The sequence below is a fragment of the Phoenix dactylifera genome, chromosome 8 (genome assembly GCF_051530095.1).
Source record: "Phoenix dactylifera cultivar Ajwa chromosome 8, Ajwa_hap1_PhDact_Kaust_v1.1, whole genome shotgun sequence".
NCBI classification, from domain to species: domain Eukaryota; kingdom Viridiplantae; phylum Streptophyta; class Magnoliopsida; order Arecales; family Arecaceae; genus Phoenix; species Phoenix dactylifera.
The window spans coordinates 15,034,784-15,052,247 of NC_143197.1; the positions used below are offsets into that span (position 1 = coordinate 15,034,784).

Below are 17,464 nucleotides of genomic sequence, written 5' to 3' on the forward strand. Positions count from 1 at the left end.
GTAATTCATTCGAAGTGTCTATATTGTATTTTTTTTACAAATATGGTTGTCGATAGATCAGCTTTGAAGAATGCTATCAAGAGAAAGATGGCGAGAGAGAGTAGCAGGTCGGCTCCCCCTGCAAAGAGGAGCCACCTAGCTTCGACCCTATGTGAGGTCCGAGTTGAAACTAAAATTTTTTAGGCTGTGTTGTAGCCTAAGGTAGAGATTTTGTCCCCATCACCTCAGCCCAGTGCTCGAAGGATTGAGATATATGATCCCGAATTTAGTCAAGGCCACTGACATGGGGATGAAGGGGGCCTAGGTTACTCGGGAGCTTGCCTACAATATCTTGCTTCCGAGTAACCAAGCTAACCTGTCCTAGTACCCGACCGACACCTTATTTTGCTCGACTTTCAAGATGGCCATAAAGGTAAGAATCCATGCTCTAATACTTAGTTATAGGACTTTTTTCTTACCTTATTTTAATCTATTTTTATGTTGCTTGCAGAATCTCGATCTATGGGCAGTCATGGCGGAGCATCATAAAATATTCAACCTTGAGATAGATCAGTTATAGTTGGAGAGGATTGAGCTGCAGAAAGAGAGGAGCAAGGCGAGCAGAAGGTTGTGATGTTTGAGGCCGGACTCCATATTGCTGAGGGTTGGCTACATGCAGCTAATCAATAGGCTGTAGAGGTCAAGCAAAGGGTTGCACAGTCCAAAGGGAGGGATGCTCGAGCTATAGAAGAATATAAGGCCTCGAGAGTTTTCGAGAGGAACTAAAACTTGTATGCTATTGAGTTGTACTTAGAAGGGTTCCATATTTGCAAGGAGCAAGTTGAAATGCTCTTCCCCAAGGCCAGTTTGAGCAGCCTTAACCCATGCACTAAGTTGCCTCCCCCAACCAAGCAATTGGCCTATGGCCTTTTTGTATTTCTATTCATTTTTCCTTTCTTTTTGTGCTGAGATGTAGTCGGCTTATTAATTGTCCTTTTGTACTTAAACTTAAGTAATGAAATAGAAAATTATCTTTCTTCGGTACTTCCCTCTTTCATGCTTTTATTTTGCATGAAGTGTGTTAGGCCATACTGTTAATTTTGAAGTCAGCTCGTTGAGGCCGTAGCACCTATTGGATAGGTTTCTTGAAAGCCTAAATGCCTGAGGTCGGCTCTTCTTTTGCTTTTACCCTCCAGTTGGCCATAGCCGCCTTCATAGCTAGAGGGATTCAAGTTTTTTTTTTACATATGAGAATTTAATCAGTGAAAAAATAAAATTAGATCTTCTTTAACACTTATAGTAAAGAATTTGTCCAAGTCTTGAGGTCGTCTCGTTGAGCTTAAGATCATATTGCTGAGATCACAGTCCTTCCTAAGGTCATCTTGAGAGCTGTTATGGCCTAATATGGCTGCTAGACCCTTGCCCTGCATTCCCAGCCTTAGGAGGCCAAGTTAAGAGTTTAGCTTGAGGTCAGTTCTCTTGCCCTCCATTCCTAGCCTTAGGAGGCCAAGTTAAGAGTTTGGTTTGAGGTCAGCTTTACGGAGCCATTATTGCTTGAAGTCGGTCTCCCTTTGCCTTTGCACTCATGTTGAATTCAGATGAGTAATTGGTCGATGCCCGATTGATCAGGTCAGATATTATCTGGAACTTGTTCTACTATTCGAACCATCTCTCTTCAATCTCAACTCATTCTCAAACACCTGCTTTCTTGGTAAGATTTCAACTTATTGCCAAACAATTTCTATCCTCAAGATGTTGATAAATAGTGATGGGATGCGACCTATTAAGAAAGCAACTTGCATGGATTATATACATCTGAAGAGCACTAGTTCCCAAAAGGATAATTATATTTTCCTAGTTGGCTATTTAAAAAAAAAAAAGATACCAATAATACAACTTACTTGAGAGAGGATGGCTTACTATAGATGCATAATTCTTTGTAATTCAGCACTTGAATATACATTCTTTCTTCTCAACTATCCTTTTCTAACTTATATTTGGCAGTATTTTCTTATCAAATCAATGTTACTATCCCAAAACCTCAGGAAATAGAACTTATTTGGATAGAGTGCAAACGCAAAATAAATTGCTACCAAATCTGTTTGATGGATGGGAACATTGGAGATTGTAATATTATAAAATGAGAAGAGTTGTAAGATATGGAGTAAGAAACAACTCTTCTTGCTCTAGTTTTTTCTTCTCTCACCTTCAACAAAAATTCATTAAAGGGCATACTATGGGAATGAAGATGAGGTAAAAATAGTTGGAAATAGTTTATAGGAGTAAGAACACACAAGTTAAGCGGAGAGTGAAAATATGAAGAGAGAGCGAGGAAGGTAGGAAATGTGAGAGGGAGAGAAAGCAGGGGTGGAGGAGAGATTTGAGAGCCAACATAGAATCATAGCCATTAAGTTTGGATCAATATAGGATGGAGTGAACTAATGTCACATCAAGTTGTAAATTTAAGAAAGAAGATTCATTGTGAGATTATAAGAGAAAGTTGCATATAATGGACTAGTTAGAAAGAGTGAGAGGCAATAATAGGAATAATAATCAAAGGAGAGGTTTGAAAGAAGTTTTTAAATTTTTTTAACATAAGAGGTAGAAGAACATGGTACCACATTTCAAATATACATGATATTATATGAGGAAAGCATAGCAAGGAAGTCATATTTTTCTCCTTTTTTCTATAAAAAGTAAGAAAATTTCTCTCCATGTTGTGAACTTTCTCTCTCCTTGTTGCTTAGTTATATAGTATTATATAGTATAAGTGCCTCTATTGTTGCATAATTTGTTTGTATTGAAAATAAAATATGATTCCAATTATTTTTTGGTAAGATCAATTCAAAGATTTTTTTAGCTCATTTCCTTTTATTATAACTTCCTAATTTATTGAATTTGACTTTTGGTTGTGGGTATTTTTACATTTAAATTAGATTTTCAACTCGTATTAAAGCCATGAAATGAAATCTTATAATCAAAGCTAGTAAAATTTGTTTAACAAAGAAGCTTGTGAATTTGGTCTCAAAGAAATAAGAACCTTACAAAAATAGCATGCACAATGAGCCAACTATTTTGATCTATATAATTCCACCTAATACATATATCTAGTATGTATCTCTATGGTAGCAGGATCATCATACTTGACTCTAGTAATTTGTCAGCCATATAAAATTATAGTACTTATTGAACACCAGCATCACAAATAGGGGTGCAATTGAGACACACTTGATTGAATCCACGTCTGGTCAAGTTTTGTTTGACATTAATTTCAAGCTTGAAAGTTGAGATCAAGCTTGATTTGTTTATTACTATTTGGAGCTCGATTTGAGCTTAATTCAAACCAAGCTAAACACGGTCTAATTGATCAACATGAAAATTCCAAGAAATCAAACTAAAAATAAATTCGAACTTGAAACTAAGCTCAATTCAAGCTTAAATTAAAGCTTTATTCGAGCTTGGTTTAATCTTAGTTCATATCTGAATTAATATTTTAATAAATTCCAAAATTAAATAGACATTCAAGTTTGAAAAGATCCTAATATTGTGGACAATTGGATCTTTGATCCAACAATCATTATCTATAAATTTTTGTATACAATATATATTTTTGAGCCTAATGGAGCTAGGGCTATCGAGAAAGGATCCATTTGACTCAAGGAACTTAATTTCGAACCTATATCTTCAAAAAAAAATAATAATGTCAAGCCTAGATTGTTGATTCAAGCTTGGTTTGTTTAATTTTGAATCCAGCCAAAATTGAGCTTTTTTCTAACCCTGGCTGAGTCTACCTCGAGTTGTTCAAAACATTTATCATCTTTGGTTGATCTCAAAATATAGCATATTCCCTTGCAGATGAAAAAGAAAAATAGAGCACATTGCCCTAATGAACTCCGTGGAGCATGCATGCCTATGGGGAAAGGGACCCACACAAGAGGACTAACGTGGCCCATGGTTTACCACATAAAGCCCCTGATTGTCAGCCATCCAGCAACCATCAGATGGATTCCACACCTTGAGTGACTCTCCTCCTATCAAAAACCTTATCACATACAAATTGACAAGCGGAGCAAGAGCCACACGTACCTCAGGGGATGCCCCCAACGCTTGAACCTTTTGCCACCAGAAATATTTTTTTCCACTTTTGAGAAAACCAAAGCAAAGCCAACATAGCTCTTCCTCCCCTCGCTCCTCTCTCTTCCTCCCTCTCCTCCCCTCTGGAGAGCTAAAAAAACAAAAAAGAACATCGGCACTTCTAAGGTAAGCACTTTCTCTCCCAGAGCTCTTATTAGTCGCCAATTCTCAGTTAAACTTGAAGCAGTTTAGGCTTTCATTTCTCCTCTGGGCATTAAATTAGGGTTCCAAGGGGTACTAAACCCCTCCCTGTCGATCCCAATTCGTCGAAAAGGTGTTCTTTTAGACAAAATTCAAATTTGGATATGTTTTTTCTGCCATCCAGGATCGAGCTGTGGTAAAAATATTCGATTTTGATACGGATTGCGGGGGGTTCGGTGTTGTTGACTGGTCCAGAGCCCTGAGCTCTTTGTTCTTTGTATGCGGCTTCAAGGGTGAAGCAATGACTTCTCCTGCTTCCCTTGCTACTCTGGGAAGCGTGAGGCCAAACCCGTCGGCCGTCTTCGAGATCTCTGCTCTGCCTGTAGCCGTTAGGAGAATTCGCATCATTTCTAGGATTAGTTTTGGTAGTGTTGGTGGTGTTCAGCGATGGTCCCGTGCCCCTGGTCGAGTCTGTAGGTGTCTCGTCACCACCGACTTGATTGAGGAGAAGGGAATTCCGTTTTCTTCAGAATCCACTTTTAGGGGTAGTAGTGGTAGCAAAGAAGATGATACTGATCTTGCCCTTAAGCCTCCTCCCAAGCCTGTCTTGAAGGCAAGGTTGAATGGACCTGCTCCTGTGAACTCAGCATTGTGGTCTCCAGACAAAGTTGTTCATGATAAGAGGCCAGAGACCAGAGATGAAGATAGAGAGAAAGTGATAGAGTCACTTGGGGAGGTCTTGGATAAGGCGGAAAAGCTTGAGATAGCAAAGACGGTCAAATTGGATGGGAAAGAGATTAGGGGCAGTGGCAAGTCCGATGGTAGCTCAAGACCTAGTAGACCAGTGAACACAACTTCACCAACGAGGAAGTCGAAGACGCTGAAGAGCGTGTGGCGAAAGGGGAACCCTGTGGCAAATGTGCAGAAGGTGGTAAAAGAAATGCCGAGAGTTGAAAAGGAGAAAGGGCAAGGGCAGAAAGGTCGTTCTCCAGTGACAGAAGCAAACAAACCTGAAGCTCTTCCAGCTGCGCCTTTGCAAAACCAAATGCCTTCGCCACCCCAAGTTGTTCCAAAGCTACAAGTGAAGCCTACTGTAGCTCCACCTGCACCTCCAGCTCCCCCTGTAGTAAAGAAACCTGCTAACTTAAAAGACCGGAAGCCAATTCTTATAGATAGGTTTGCTTCCAAGAAGCCAATTGTCGATCCCATTGCAGCGGAGGCATTATTAGCACCTACAAAACCAGTGAAAGCACCTGCTCCATCAAAAGCCAAAGAAGAGCGCCGCAAGAAATCAAGTGCAGCTGGGGGTCTGCGTAGGCGTCTGGTGGATGATGCTAAGATACCTGTCGAGGATGCTTCAGAACTTGATGTGCCTATTCCTGGTGTGACAGGGGCAAGGAAAGGTAGGAAATGGAGTAAGGCAAGCCGTAAGGCTGCTAGACTCGAGGCAGCTAAAGCTGCAGCACCCGTTAAAGTAGAGATTCTGGAGGTGGGTGAGGAGGGCATGTTGACTGAGGATCTGGCTTATAAATTAGCAGTCAGCGAAGCAGATATCTTTGGATATTTATACTCAAAAGGAATAAAGTCTGATACAGTGCATACTCTGGATAAAGACATGGTCAAGATGATATGCAAGGAATATGATGTGGAAGTATTAGAAATAGATCCCATAAGGGTGGAAGAGATGGCAAAGAAGAAAGAAGTGTTTGATGAGGAGGATTTGGACATGTTGGAAGATAGGCCTCCAGTTATTACAATAATGGGTCATGTTGATCATGGAAAGGTATTATCTTCTGAGCAGTATTTGTTTTTTGTTTTTGGTTCGAGTAGGATCAAGCCTCAGTATCTTCCTTTGTGATAACTTTTGCTTCTTGTAATTTGCATTGACAGACAACACTTTTGGACTATATTCGTAAGAGCAAGGTAATTTCTAACTCTTCAGTTGGTATCACGCATCTGCCTTAGTTCATATGTAGTTTTCATGCATATACTGCAAAGCTTAAAATATGCACAGCATTTTCCACATTTCTGTTTCTATGGCTTTTCTGAAATAATAAGGTCTGACCAATTGGTATGTATAGGTGGTAGCAACTGAGGCAGGTGGAATAACCCAAGGTATTGGAGCATATAAAGTTCTCATCCCAGTTGATGGAAAGGCTCAGGCTTGTGTCTTTCTTGATACTCCAGGGCATGAGGTGTGTGATATCAGTTGTTGTGCCAACCCATTTTAGTTTTGGCTGACATCTTCTTTCTGCATATAAACTTTTAAGATCGCTTTGGTTTCAACATGTTGCAAAGTACAATTACGTAACTTAAGATGTTGAGGTTTCATCTTCAATATATCTTCACCAACATATAATTTGTCATTAATAATCTGGATTTTACAGGCATTTGGTGCCATGAGGGCACGTGGAGCAAGGGTGACTGACATTGCCATTATTGTGGTAGCTGCTGATGATGGAGTGCGCCCCCAAACAAATGAGGCAATAGCTCATGCCAAGGCAGCTGGTGTGCCTATTATAATAGCCATAAATAAGGCATGCCAATTAATCTCTATTGTTGTTTCATTTTCAGTACTGTCTTCACAAAAAATTTCTCAACTCTGGTAGTTATTGTACCCAGGTAGATAAAGATGGAGCTAATCCTGAACGTGTTATGCAAGAACTTTCTTCTATTGGCCTTATGCCAGAAGCGTGGGGTGGTGACATCCCAATGGTCCAGGTTGCTTCTCCCACAATAACCTATACTTGTTATCCTCCTCTTTCTCTGACACTTAAAACAACTATTGAGAGTTGATATCTAGTTATTACCTAAATCAGATCAGTTCTCTTAAGGGAGACAATGTTGATGAATTGTTGGAAACAGTCATGCTTGTTGCTGAGGTATGTGAATTTATCTTGATTTCTGTTTATTTGTTTCTGCTAGCAATTTGACTTTCGGGGTGAATATTTGACCTTATTTATTTATTTTATTGTAAAGCTACAAGAATTGAAGGCGAATCCTCATAGAAATGCAAAGGGCACTGTCATTGAGGCAGGTCTTGATAAATCAAAGGGACCCACTGCCACACTGATTGTGCAGAATGGAACCCTTAAAAAGGGTGATGTTGTTGTGTGTGGTGAAACCTTTGGAAAGGTTAGTTTCCTGAATGAACACTGGCATTGCAACTTTTAGGGAAACACAAACGGCAACTTATTTGCAATGCTATGTTCCGCACAATCTCAAAATTCTGCAGTGTGTAGACCTTGTTTTCTATGTTGACTTATAGTCCTGACAGCCCGTGCACAAATTCCTTCCATGAGCAGGTCCGTGTTATGTTTGATGATAGAGGAGGTCGTGTTGACCAAGCTGGACCATCCATGGCTGTGCAGGTTTATTTGTTTTCTTCTCAAGGCTACTATTCATCGTCATCAATTTCTATTTGATATCTCTAAATCTGGAAATTCAATGTCTTCTGGTTTGATGACCCTTATGAATATGAGGGAACTAACCAGTTCCGGATTGATTCTTTCATACTAAAGTCTTCTTCTCTTTGGCACACTTAATATATATAGGATACATGTGCAGCCTTCTTTTCATAAGAGCTGCTTGGCACAACATTATAGTATGGCATGCTGCTTGTGTTATTTTCATGAGAGATTAGTAGGTCATTTGCCCATGCTCTATGTTAATGCAAAACCAGTCCAAGGATGAGTGAATTATTTAAATATAGAATTTAATATGTTCCCCTTTTTTCTGTCGAGGTCACTGTTGTTCTGTTAGCCAAGGCTTGGACTGAGTAGCAGTCCCATGCATTTGGTTTCCAGTCCTTTAAGTCTTCAAGTGAAACTATTATTCAGCATAAAATTGTGATTTTTAATTCCACTGAGGGATCCAGTTATACTTTAGTAAGTTGAGTGGTTAAAATCCTTTGCACTGCCTCACCAGAAGCGAAAAATAAATTGAAAGAAGATGTGTTTATTGCGGAAACTGTCAGCATTAATTGCTAATAGAAAAGTGGCAGAACAGGTTTTTTCATCAGAGTTTGCAATGGTTTGTATACTATGTGACACAGATACAATTGCAAGTGTTCAAATTTGACATGGATGGAAGAACTGCACATGATAAACGTTTAAAGTAACTAAAGAATAGGAGAATTAAACAATAAATTTATGATCTTCATTGTTATGGTTTTCTAAACCTGGTAGATGCTACGTGATGGATTTATAATGTAAATGATAGAAGGTTCGACCTTGCAGATTTCTCATGCCTGCATGGTACCTTGTCATTCACATCATCAATTATTATAGAAGATTAAAAGCAAACCTTTTAGTCTTGTATAGTTTTGATTGTCAAAGACAAATTGTCCAAACTTGTGGATTGTTACAAACAAATCCATCAATGAAATTGCAAATTTTTGCATATTTCTAAAGGAGAAATACTCATTTCAAGATTGGTGACTTGAAAGATTTCACACGGTGTAGGTTGCTCTGATTTGGACACTGGATGACATGTATCAACAATTTTTTTTTCCAGATTCAGTGATTGCACACCCAATGGAGATTAGTTATAAAAATAATGCTCAGTAAAATTATGTATGTGATCAAACAGATGGGACCTTTTTGAAGGATGAGCTTTCAAAGGTTCTTTGGATAATGGAAAGATTGACCTTCAGAAAAGGGGATGTGCTAAAATGATTTGGTTTCTGTGATTTGTGCTATGTTTTTTCTCCAGAGCTTTCTCCTAAATCTTCTTAAATTTTATAATTATCTTAGTTGCTTGTTCTCGATTGCTCTGACATTTTTTTCTATATTTTGTTCCCAATATTTCTTCCGCAGGTAATTGGCTTGAGCGGTGTTCCTATTGCTGGTGATGAATTTGAGGTTGTTGAGTCCCTTGTTGCTGCACGTGAAAGGGCAGATGCACGTGCAGAATCATTAAGGGTTGCACGAATATCTGCAAAGGCTGGGGAGGGAAAGGTCACTCTCTCTTCCATTGCTTCTGCTGTATCAGCTGGAAGACAATCTGGACTAGATATGCATCAGCTAAATATTATCCTGAAAGTCGATGTTCAGGTATGTTTTGTGAACTTGCATCATGTCTTTCAGTGCTTATTCATCACAGTGTATTTGTTCGCTGTCAAATTGGCCTATGGTTCAGCTTTCATGTGATCATCATGTGTAGATATATTATTTTCCAACTGACTTGATAGCACTTTCATCAATAATAGGGTTCAATTGAAGCCATCAGACATGCTCTTCAAGTTCTCCCACAGGATAATGTTACTCTGAAGTTCCTCCTTCAAGCACCAGGTGACGTAAGTACTAGTGACATTGATCTGGCTGTTGCCACTGAAGCCATTATATTTGGCTTCAATGTGAAAGCACCAGGTTCAGTTAAGAGCTATGCAGAGAAAAGGAATGTTGAAATTCGTCTCTATAGGGTCATCTATGATCTTATTGATGATATGCGGAATGCAATGGAAGGACTTTTAGAGCCTGTTGAGGTAGAAATGATGCTATAATTGGTGAATTGGACTTCATCTCTGATGCATTGGTGTTTATATAGATGAGCATTTATACTAAATATTGTTCACTTTTGATATATGTAGGAACAAGTTCCAGTAGGATCAGCAGATGTTCGAGCCACATTTAGCAGTGGTAGTGGACGTGTCGCTGGATGCATGGTCACTGAGGGGAAAGTGGTGAAAGATTGTGGTGTTTGGATTGTTCGAAATGGGAAGAAAATTCACACAGGCAATATTGATTCTTTGAGACGAGTGAAAGAAGAGGTGAAGGAGGTATGTTTTTAAATGATATATGTGGATCACATCTTGAGGTATAATTGGTACATCTTAAAAAGCTCTTAAATGACATCATGCTTTTGATGATTACTGAAGCACCTGTTACATTTCGAGATTACAGAATTATAATCACTCTATCAACAATGAGCTGATATATCAGGTGACAATAATTTGTTTGTTACATGGCTTATGATTTAGGGGAAGAAGAAGCAGAATAAGTCAATATTCTTCTGAGTTAGTGATGATGATTATTGATACTCTTTTGAAGAATTTTAATCCATTAAGGCTCAATTTGGTTGTTGAATAAAAAATTGGAAAACTATAGATATCCTAGAAATTCATAGAGGGAGTTGTTGTTCCAAGGATATCACTGCATACAATGAAATATGCATTTGTTTGCAATGCTGGCATACCATGGTATCAGCCTTTAATGGTGATGGTATGCGGCTATTTTTTTTTTTTGGTGACAAGATATTTGCCATTGCCAACAAGATTACTTTTTTGTTGGTGAGGGGGAGTTTTTGGTCTTTCAAATAAACTGGGTGGAAAAGCCTGGTACGAACCATAAGTACCTCTGTCCAGTGATATCTAGTACCATAAGTACCTCTGTCCAGTAATATCGAGGAAATGGATATCCTGGCTAAGGTGCATAGGGCTATCTTGACAAGAATAGGTAGCTCAAACTATCCGAATGCCAAAAATTGCCTTCTTGACAAGGATAGCCATTATTGAACCCCCTAATCTAAAGGTTTGGCCCATTTGGGTGTGTTTGGTATTGCTTAAAAAAAAAAATTTGTAAATTTTAAAGCAAAAAAAGCATTTCATAAAAAAAAATAACTGTTTGGTAGCATCATCTAAACAGTGCTTCTACAAAAAGATAAAGTCATAAAAGTGCTTTTAAGGGAAGTTCGAAAGCCAAGTTTCTATCTTCTCTTTTTCTCAAGCAGAAGCAACACCAAACATGCTCTTATTCAGTTCTAGATTGACCCCAAGGAAGTTCTTGAGATTCATTGTTCTTTGTGCTTTAGAAAAAGAAAATAGCATTTGACATGAATGCAACAAGATTTCTTGTAATGTTTCTTCATTTGCAGATTAAATCTTGGCCCAGGCATGACTTATTCGAGATATAGACCTTTGATGAATAAAATTGCAAAGCATTAATATAGAAAACAAGATAGTCTCAAAAGGTCCTTGAGAAGCCGAAGATACAATATTCATGCTCTTACAATTATTTTCATTAGTCACCTGTTATGGCTTTGCTAGAGTTGAATTGTTATTCTCTCATCAATAGGTGCTGTGAGCTGGACATGTAGACTAGAGATCTTTCGACATCCTCTCCTAGTCATAGAATTCTGGTTATTTGAGTGAATTAGTAATTCAAGAAACCTTTCCTAAAACTATCACAATTAGATATGTTTAGTTAAAAAGTTTGTTGTTGTGATGTGTTTCCTAGACAAGTAGGAAATCCCTAGCATCAGTGGATTCTAATTTTCCAATGCTGCAAAGCCACCTCATGATATAGAGCTTCCATTGGGAATTTACATTCCTAACCAGAAAATCTGCAGTAATAGCTATATTATCTATGGTTTCTACCAAGGTCTTAAGTCCCGATGGGATTGGGGGTGTGCCGACAGTCTCGTCTCGTTCCTATGAAAAAACGGGACCAGGAAGGGTTTGGGACTCCAAAAACCCATCCATGCGAGGAGAGAAGAAGAAAGATGAAGAAAGAAAGGAAGGAAAGATGAGGAAAAGAAAATGATGTAAGGAAAGAAGAAGAAGAAAAAAGAAAGAAGGAAATGAAGGGAGAAAAAAAGAAAGAAAATGGAAAGTACAAAAGGAAGGTAGAAGAAAAAGAAAGGAAAGAAGGAAAGAAAGAAGAAATAGAAAGAAAGAAAGAAATGAAGGAAAGAAGAAGGGAAGATATCAGAAAGTTACTTTATCAAGTATTACAAAAATCATCCTACTACGAATCACTATTGCTGATTACTAGAGAAAAGGCCACTCTATTTTGATGATAACATTGTGATAGATCATTAAGGTGTGCGGTTTCGTCAAGCCATGCCGGAAATATATTATTTGACTTTCTCCTCCCTGTCATTTAGAGATCATCTAGGGCTTTTGTGATTCCCTTTGCCTTGTTTAATAATCTAGGGTTTGGACCTTGAACCATTAAAGAAAGAGGCAGATGTATGTGATGGACAGCAGAAGGGCAATGCCAAGTAAGCTAGTCCCTTGTAATCTCAAACAAGTCACATTCATTTTGCAAACACAGTTCTTCAGAAACCATAACCTAGTTTGAAAATGCATTTATTGGTAATTATGCTATTCTTGTCTTTGATGCTCTAATTGTGTAGGTTGGATTGTTCCCATCCAAAGATCCATATATGGTCATAAGTCATTAATCCATCATGATCAACAGAATTGCTGTGGGCCTATTAGGCCACTTCAAGCAGGTCTATGCAGGCTCTTTTAGCAAGATTTCCACATCTTGAATTTGATTATGATATAAAACTTCTGGAGGGTATAATTTTCATATGTGGGATTTATTTTATTTTTTTTTGTGGAAATTTGGTAACTTTTCAAGATCTACAATGTGGCAGCCAGTTTATAGGCTTGTTGGACTTAAAACAACCCTAGTTCAAGGCTATTTAGGGCTCTAAAATGCCTTATTGAACTCGACTTCCTATTTACAGCAAGGTTCTAAATACTGGTGGTGAACCTCATAGAATGGTAAGATATCAGTACATTATCAGTATCGACAGTATATACTATATACTATATACTGAAACTGTCAGCATCAAAAAGACTGAAAAGCCATCAACATTGACCAGTTTGGTTGGTACAATGCCATTGATATACATTGGTACGAACTGGAACAGCTAGTACATATAGATACAGATGGCTTCAACATCCCTGTGCTCATATAGGTGCTGGTCTCATGTTGGAATGGTATAATACAGACGATACCATCCTGTTCTAGCAATTATTGATTCCATGATTTATATAGGAAATGTTGACTGGAGCACAACTCATATTCTATGAAAAATTGGCCAATGCAATAAAAGGCAAAGATGATATAGATTTGAGATCCGGCTTCTGACCAATTTTAGCAGTTTTTGTATTTTGTTCTATTTTTAGGAAATTTAATTTCTTAGCTAGGAAGATTTCTACCCAGATTTGGAGTTGTTGACCTCACTAGCATAAATTTCAAGGCCTTGCACCATAGTGTTTTATATTGGTTTTGAGGAAAGTAAACAGGGTAAAACCTTGCCTCTGAGTTTCCTATGGAATTCATTTTCTCTACTGCCTTTTTTCATGTGAGATTCAAGTTGATTAGATTGGAGGAAGAATTTTTTCTCTCCCCAATTGGATCAGTCATAACCACAGTAGGTTCTGTATACACACACACATGCTTCAAAACTTAAGAAGCCTTTTTACATATGATATTAAACCAATTGTTCATATATGGTGATCACATTCCCATTCAATTGGTGAGATTCAAGTGATGGTCTTTGAGCATATTGACAGTTGGGTTTAAACTTTAAACTGTTGACAATCATAATGGAAATAGAATAATCATCTATCTTTAATGTGATTTTCAAAACATTATATGTAAAACCTTTGATTGGGACTAAGATTTAGTGGTCGATGAGACATTGGACAAAATTCAAAACATATGTTTGGGTTTCATGGATGGCAACTTGGATCACTATTTGGAGTTGAGGGTGCAGTAAGAAATGATGGTCAGGTTTCTTAATAATTGCTGTTGCAGCCTATGTTCTATATGATTTTTTTTTCTTCAACATCAGTGCAAAGTGGATGGAGTAGTGATGTGCCTTTCAAATGTTAAGAAATCATTGAGTACCATTGGAGCTTATGCTAAATTTTCATATGCCTGTCAATTTATCAGTTTTTTTGAATGAGTATAAATATAGGGAGGGAATTGGAAGATTTCAATTATGTTAAGAGCAGGGTAGATGAAATGGAGATACATCTTTGGTCTAATGTGCAAGTTCTGAATGTCGTTAGATCTGGTAGAAACTTTTTTAAGGCAGATAGAATATGAGATCTTCTGAATGAGTACAAGTTTTAGGCACTTACAGCCCATATTCAGGCTTGAGAACCCAACCAAACTTCATGGAAATTGTCAGAAGAGAAGAGATTTGAAGTCATATTAGAGTTAAATACAAACAAGTCTTGCATTAGAAATCAGCTGGGACACGCACTGTGACACACACACACACACACACACACACACACAGAGAGAGAGAGAGAGAGTGGTTTGATCTTCATGTTTATATTTATTGCTTTGAGGCAAGAAGTAACTTGCCCCTATTCCTGCTAGTGTTGAATTACTGGAAGATAAGACATTGCAAACCTTGCATATACAAGGGAGGACCTAATCAGACATGTTGCCTCATGATCTTGTTGACGAAAATGGAAACGTTACACTTACTGTCTCTAGCATGTTTTTGGCATGGTTGGTATTCGATGAACGGAAAGAGTGGCTGCCAGGTAGTGGGACATTTATCTCTTTGCTGCAGTCCAGTATCAACGTTTGCTTTCTTGATGAATCGAGCGAATTGATAGATGTGTTGTGTTCCTTAGACAAGGATAGAAAGGGTGGACGGTGAGATAGATTGGCGTAAAGAGATAATGAAACTTCTATAGAGCTATATACGCTACAAAGGTTATGTTTTCTTGTTCAGTATAATGTGCCAACAGTTCAGGTGTAACTATGAAACAGATAGAGGCACTGACCTACTAAAAGTACACACTCTAGAAGAGCTTCAAGGCACTATATTTTTCTTTTTGAGCGATAGCCAGGATTTGAACCTATGGAGCTCCTAAATGGCAAGCCTCTAGGGGTGAGGTGCCAACCGACTGTGCTGTTCATCAATCAGACGTAGTAGCCGTGGTAGCTGCACACAATGATTATTTAATTCGTATTTGCATATAGATACTGTAGTAATTTTGAGCACCACATCTGAGATCAAGAGATAGATCTTTCTTTAGCACATAGAAATCATGAATATTTATCCTTCAGAATAAATAACCACTCCAGGTCTGACTGTTTGGGTTCTCATTAGCAGTCATTATTATCTTCTCTTGTGGCTCCTTCAGTAAATACTCTTGGATACATATGGACGTTGCATTTTCACTGAGCTGGGTCTATTATTTCTGTTTGTCAGTTTGTTTGTCTGTTTTGAGCAATATTTACCCAGCTATCCAATTTTCCCCTTCCTCCAGGTTGGTACTGGACTAGAATGTGGCATTGGTGTGAATGGCTTCGACGATTGGGAGGTTGGAGATGTTATTGAGGCTTTTAATACTGTGAAGAAGCAACGAACACTTGAAGAGGCATCAGCTTCGGTGACAGCTGCATTAGTTGGAGCGGGTGTTGAGTTGTGAAATAGGCTAGATGGTGCAGAACATTTGCGGAGCAAAGTCATTGGTCATGATCGACCTGAGTGCATCTGACTCAAAGTTCACAATCTGTCTTCAGCCGCAAAGTAATTAATATTATCTTTCATGGCTAAGCTTGGATGGCATTCTCCACTCCTTTATTTTTTGGAAGTCTGGCTCTGCTGCAGCCCATGTTGTCCGCTAATGTACATAAAGAATCTCAGCTGCAAATTTTCCTTCTATTTTTGTAGAGAAGGGCATTTATTTAACCTTCTGATGATTTGATCACAACAACCTGTAATAGATCCAATGACAATTGAATCATTGTCATGATTGCATCATACAGTTTATTTGATGCCTCGGTCATATCTATCGTTTGATGTTTTATCAGCTGGGACATCAAATTGTACTAAACAAAATGCAAAGAAAAAAAAATATAAAATTATACTATTCTACTTACCATTCTGAAATTCTTGTTTGACAACATTCATGGAATTTCTTTGATTCTGTTGCAGTTGTGTTTTCTAAATCTTCTGCTGCTACTCTTTGTATGCAACATTTGTAAATTCTTTTATTTTTATACCTACATAATATTTCATATTATTGTCTATTATACTAATTATGGTGTTGCCTTTCATGTCTGCATATCAACTAGAGTTGAAATTGGATCGAATATAGATCAGATACTAGTATATCCATATTCGTATTTGTTTGATTCGATGAATACAGATATAGGTATAAATACAAATCTGAAAAATACGGATATAAGTTGGATAATTAAACTTTATAACTACATAATCAAAAATATTATTAAGTGAATGATAAATCAAGTTAATAGCATGTTCATGGAGTTATTTTTTTTAAAAAAAAATTTATGAGTGCTATATAAAATTAAATAGGGTTAAAAAGAGGATTGGATATTCGAATACGAGTCAGATTGTTATTTATCTATATCCATATTCATTTTTCATTGACGAATATGAATGCGGATACGGATATTAGTCGTATGTTCAAATTTCTGCACATATCTGAATAAATTCGAATACAAAAATAGATTCGGATGGATATTATTCGATGCACTTTCATCTCTATTAAACAATTTCAGCTCGGTGCCAACCATATGATCCCCTAAGGGCTCTACCATGACCCTTCATAACTCCTGAGAAAACCCGGCATGCCCTCTGCCTCAGCTCCTCCGGATAAAATAGGGGCAGGGTGACCTTCGGCATGGCCTTCGCATCATCGATGCAGAGCCCGACAGACGGTACAAAAATCATCATTTGAGGAGCCATATCTCAAGGCCAACGAACTTGGGCAACCATAGGAGAGTGCAGATAAGAATCAGTACTATGAGAACCCCAAAGGAGGTAGAGCACGTCCCAGTCTCGAGCAGCCACCAAGTGCTAACAAAGGCTTGAGACAAGACACCGTTGCATGGCTAACGTAATAGAGAATAACAGGGCAAAATGTTGGGAAACGTGGTTGAGATGACTAAAAGATTAGCAATATTATGTTTGTCTAAAAGGCTTTGTGTTTAACTTTCATCAGATTTTCCTACCCATTTCAGCTTCCACTTTGCATGTCAATGTTTCTAAACGAAACAAACATGGCATGCGTCCTCTGCTATGGTGGCCCGTCTAGCCTCAAATTTTGTACTCCTCAACCATGCATGCAGTGCATTATTTTCAGGATTCGATTGGATAAAAAATTAATTGGAGCATGATCAATAACCGAAGCCCGTGGCAATGTGATCGATACATTTGTTAGACAAGCAATGAGGGACTTGATCATTCACATCATGAAAATTGTGACAGTTTGTCACGACCGTAAAATTCTGTTAGGAAAAGAAATCCTATTTATGGCAGAGCCTTAAATACTCCAACGCAAAAGATAGACCTCAGATCAAGGTGTACATCTGCGTTTGACCGTCTCACTCTCTCAGATGAAATTTAGAGTGGTTATTCCATCAGCATCAATCAATAGCTGAGCCAGGCCAGGTTCTAAAGCCTTCACACCTACCTT

The 17,464-nt window shown here is 38.1% G+C and overlaps 1 protein-coding gene across 2 annotated transcripts; it reads left to right on the forward strand.

The window, feature by feature from the left end:
• The first annotated feature begins 4,027 nt into the window (after positions 1-4,027).
• Positions 4,028-15,912, forward strand: LOC103705619 (translation initiation factor IF-2, chloroplastic-like). 2 transcript variants are annotated; one of them, XM_008789418.5, is made up of 13 exons: positions 4,028-4,239; positions 4,439-6,037; positions 6,145-6,177; positions 6,336-6,449; positions 6,642-6,791; positions 6,877-6,975; positions 7,074-7,136; positions 7,234-7,389; positions 7,560-7,625; positions 9,072-9,308; positions 9,464-9,739; positions 9,845-10,033; positions 15,287-15,912. In XM_008789418.5, exons 2-13 carry the CDS (start codon positions 4,556-4,558, stop codon positions 15,446-15,448), a joined length of 3,027 nt encoding a protein of 1,008 aa, XP_008787640.3. In that variant the 5' UTR covers positions 4,028-4,239; positions 4,439-4,555; the 3' UTR covers positions 15,449-15,912. The 2 variants fall into 2 exon arrangements, with proteins under 2 accessions (XP_008787640.3, XP_038972616.2); XM_039116688.3 differs by lacking the exons at positions 9,464-9,739; positions 9,845-10,033 and having other exon boundaries at positions 4,046-4,239.
• Positions 15,913-17,464: the final 1,552 nt, after the last annotated feature.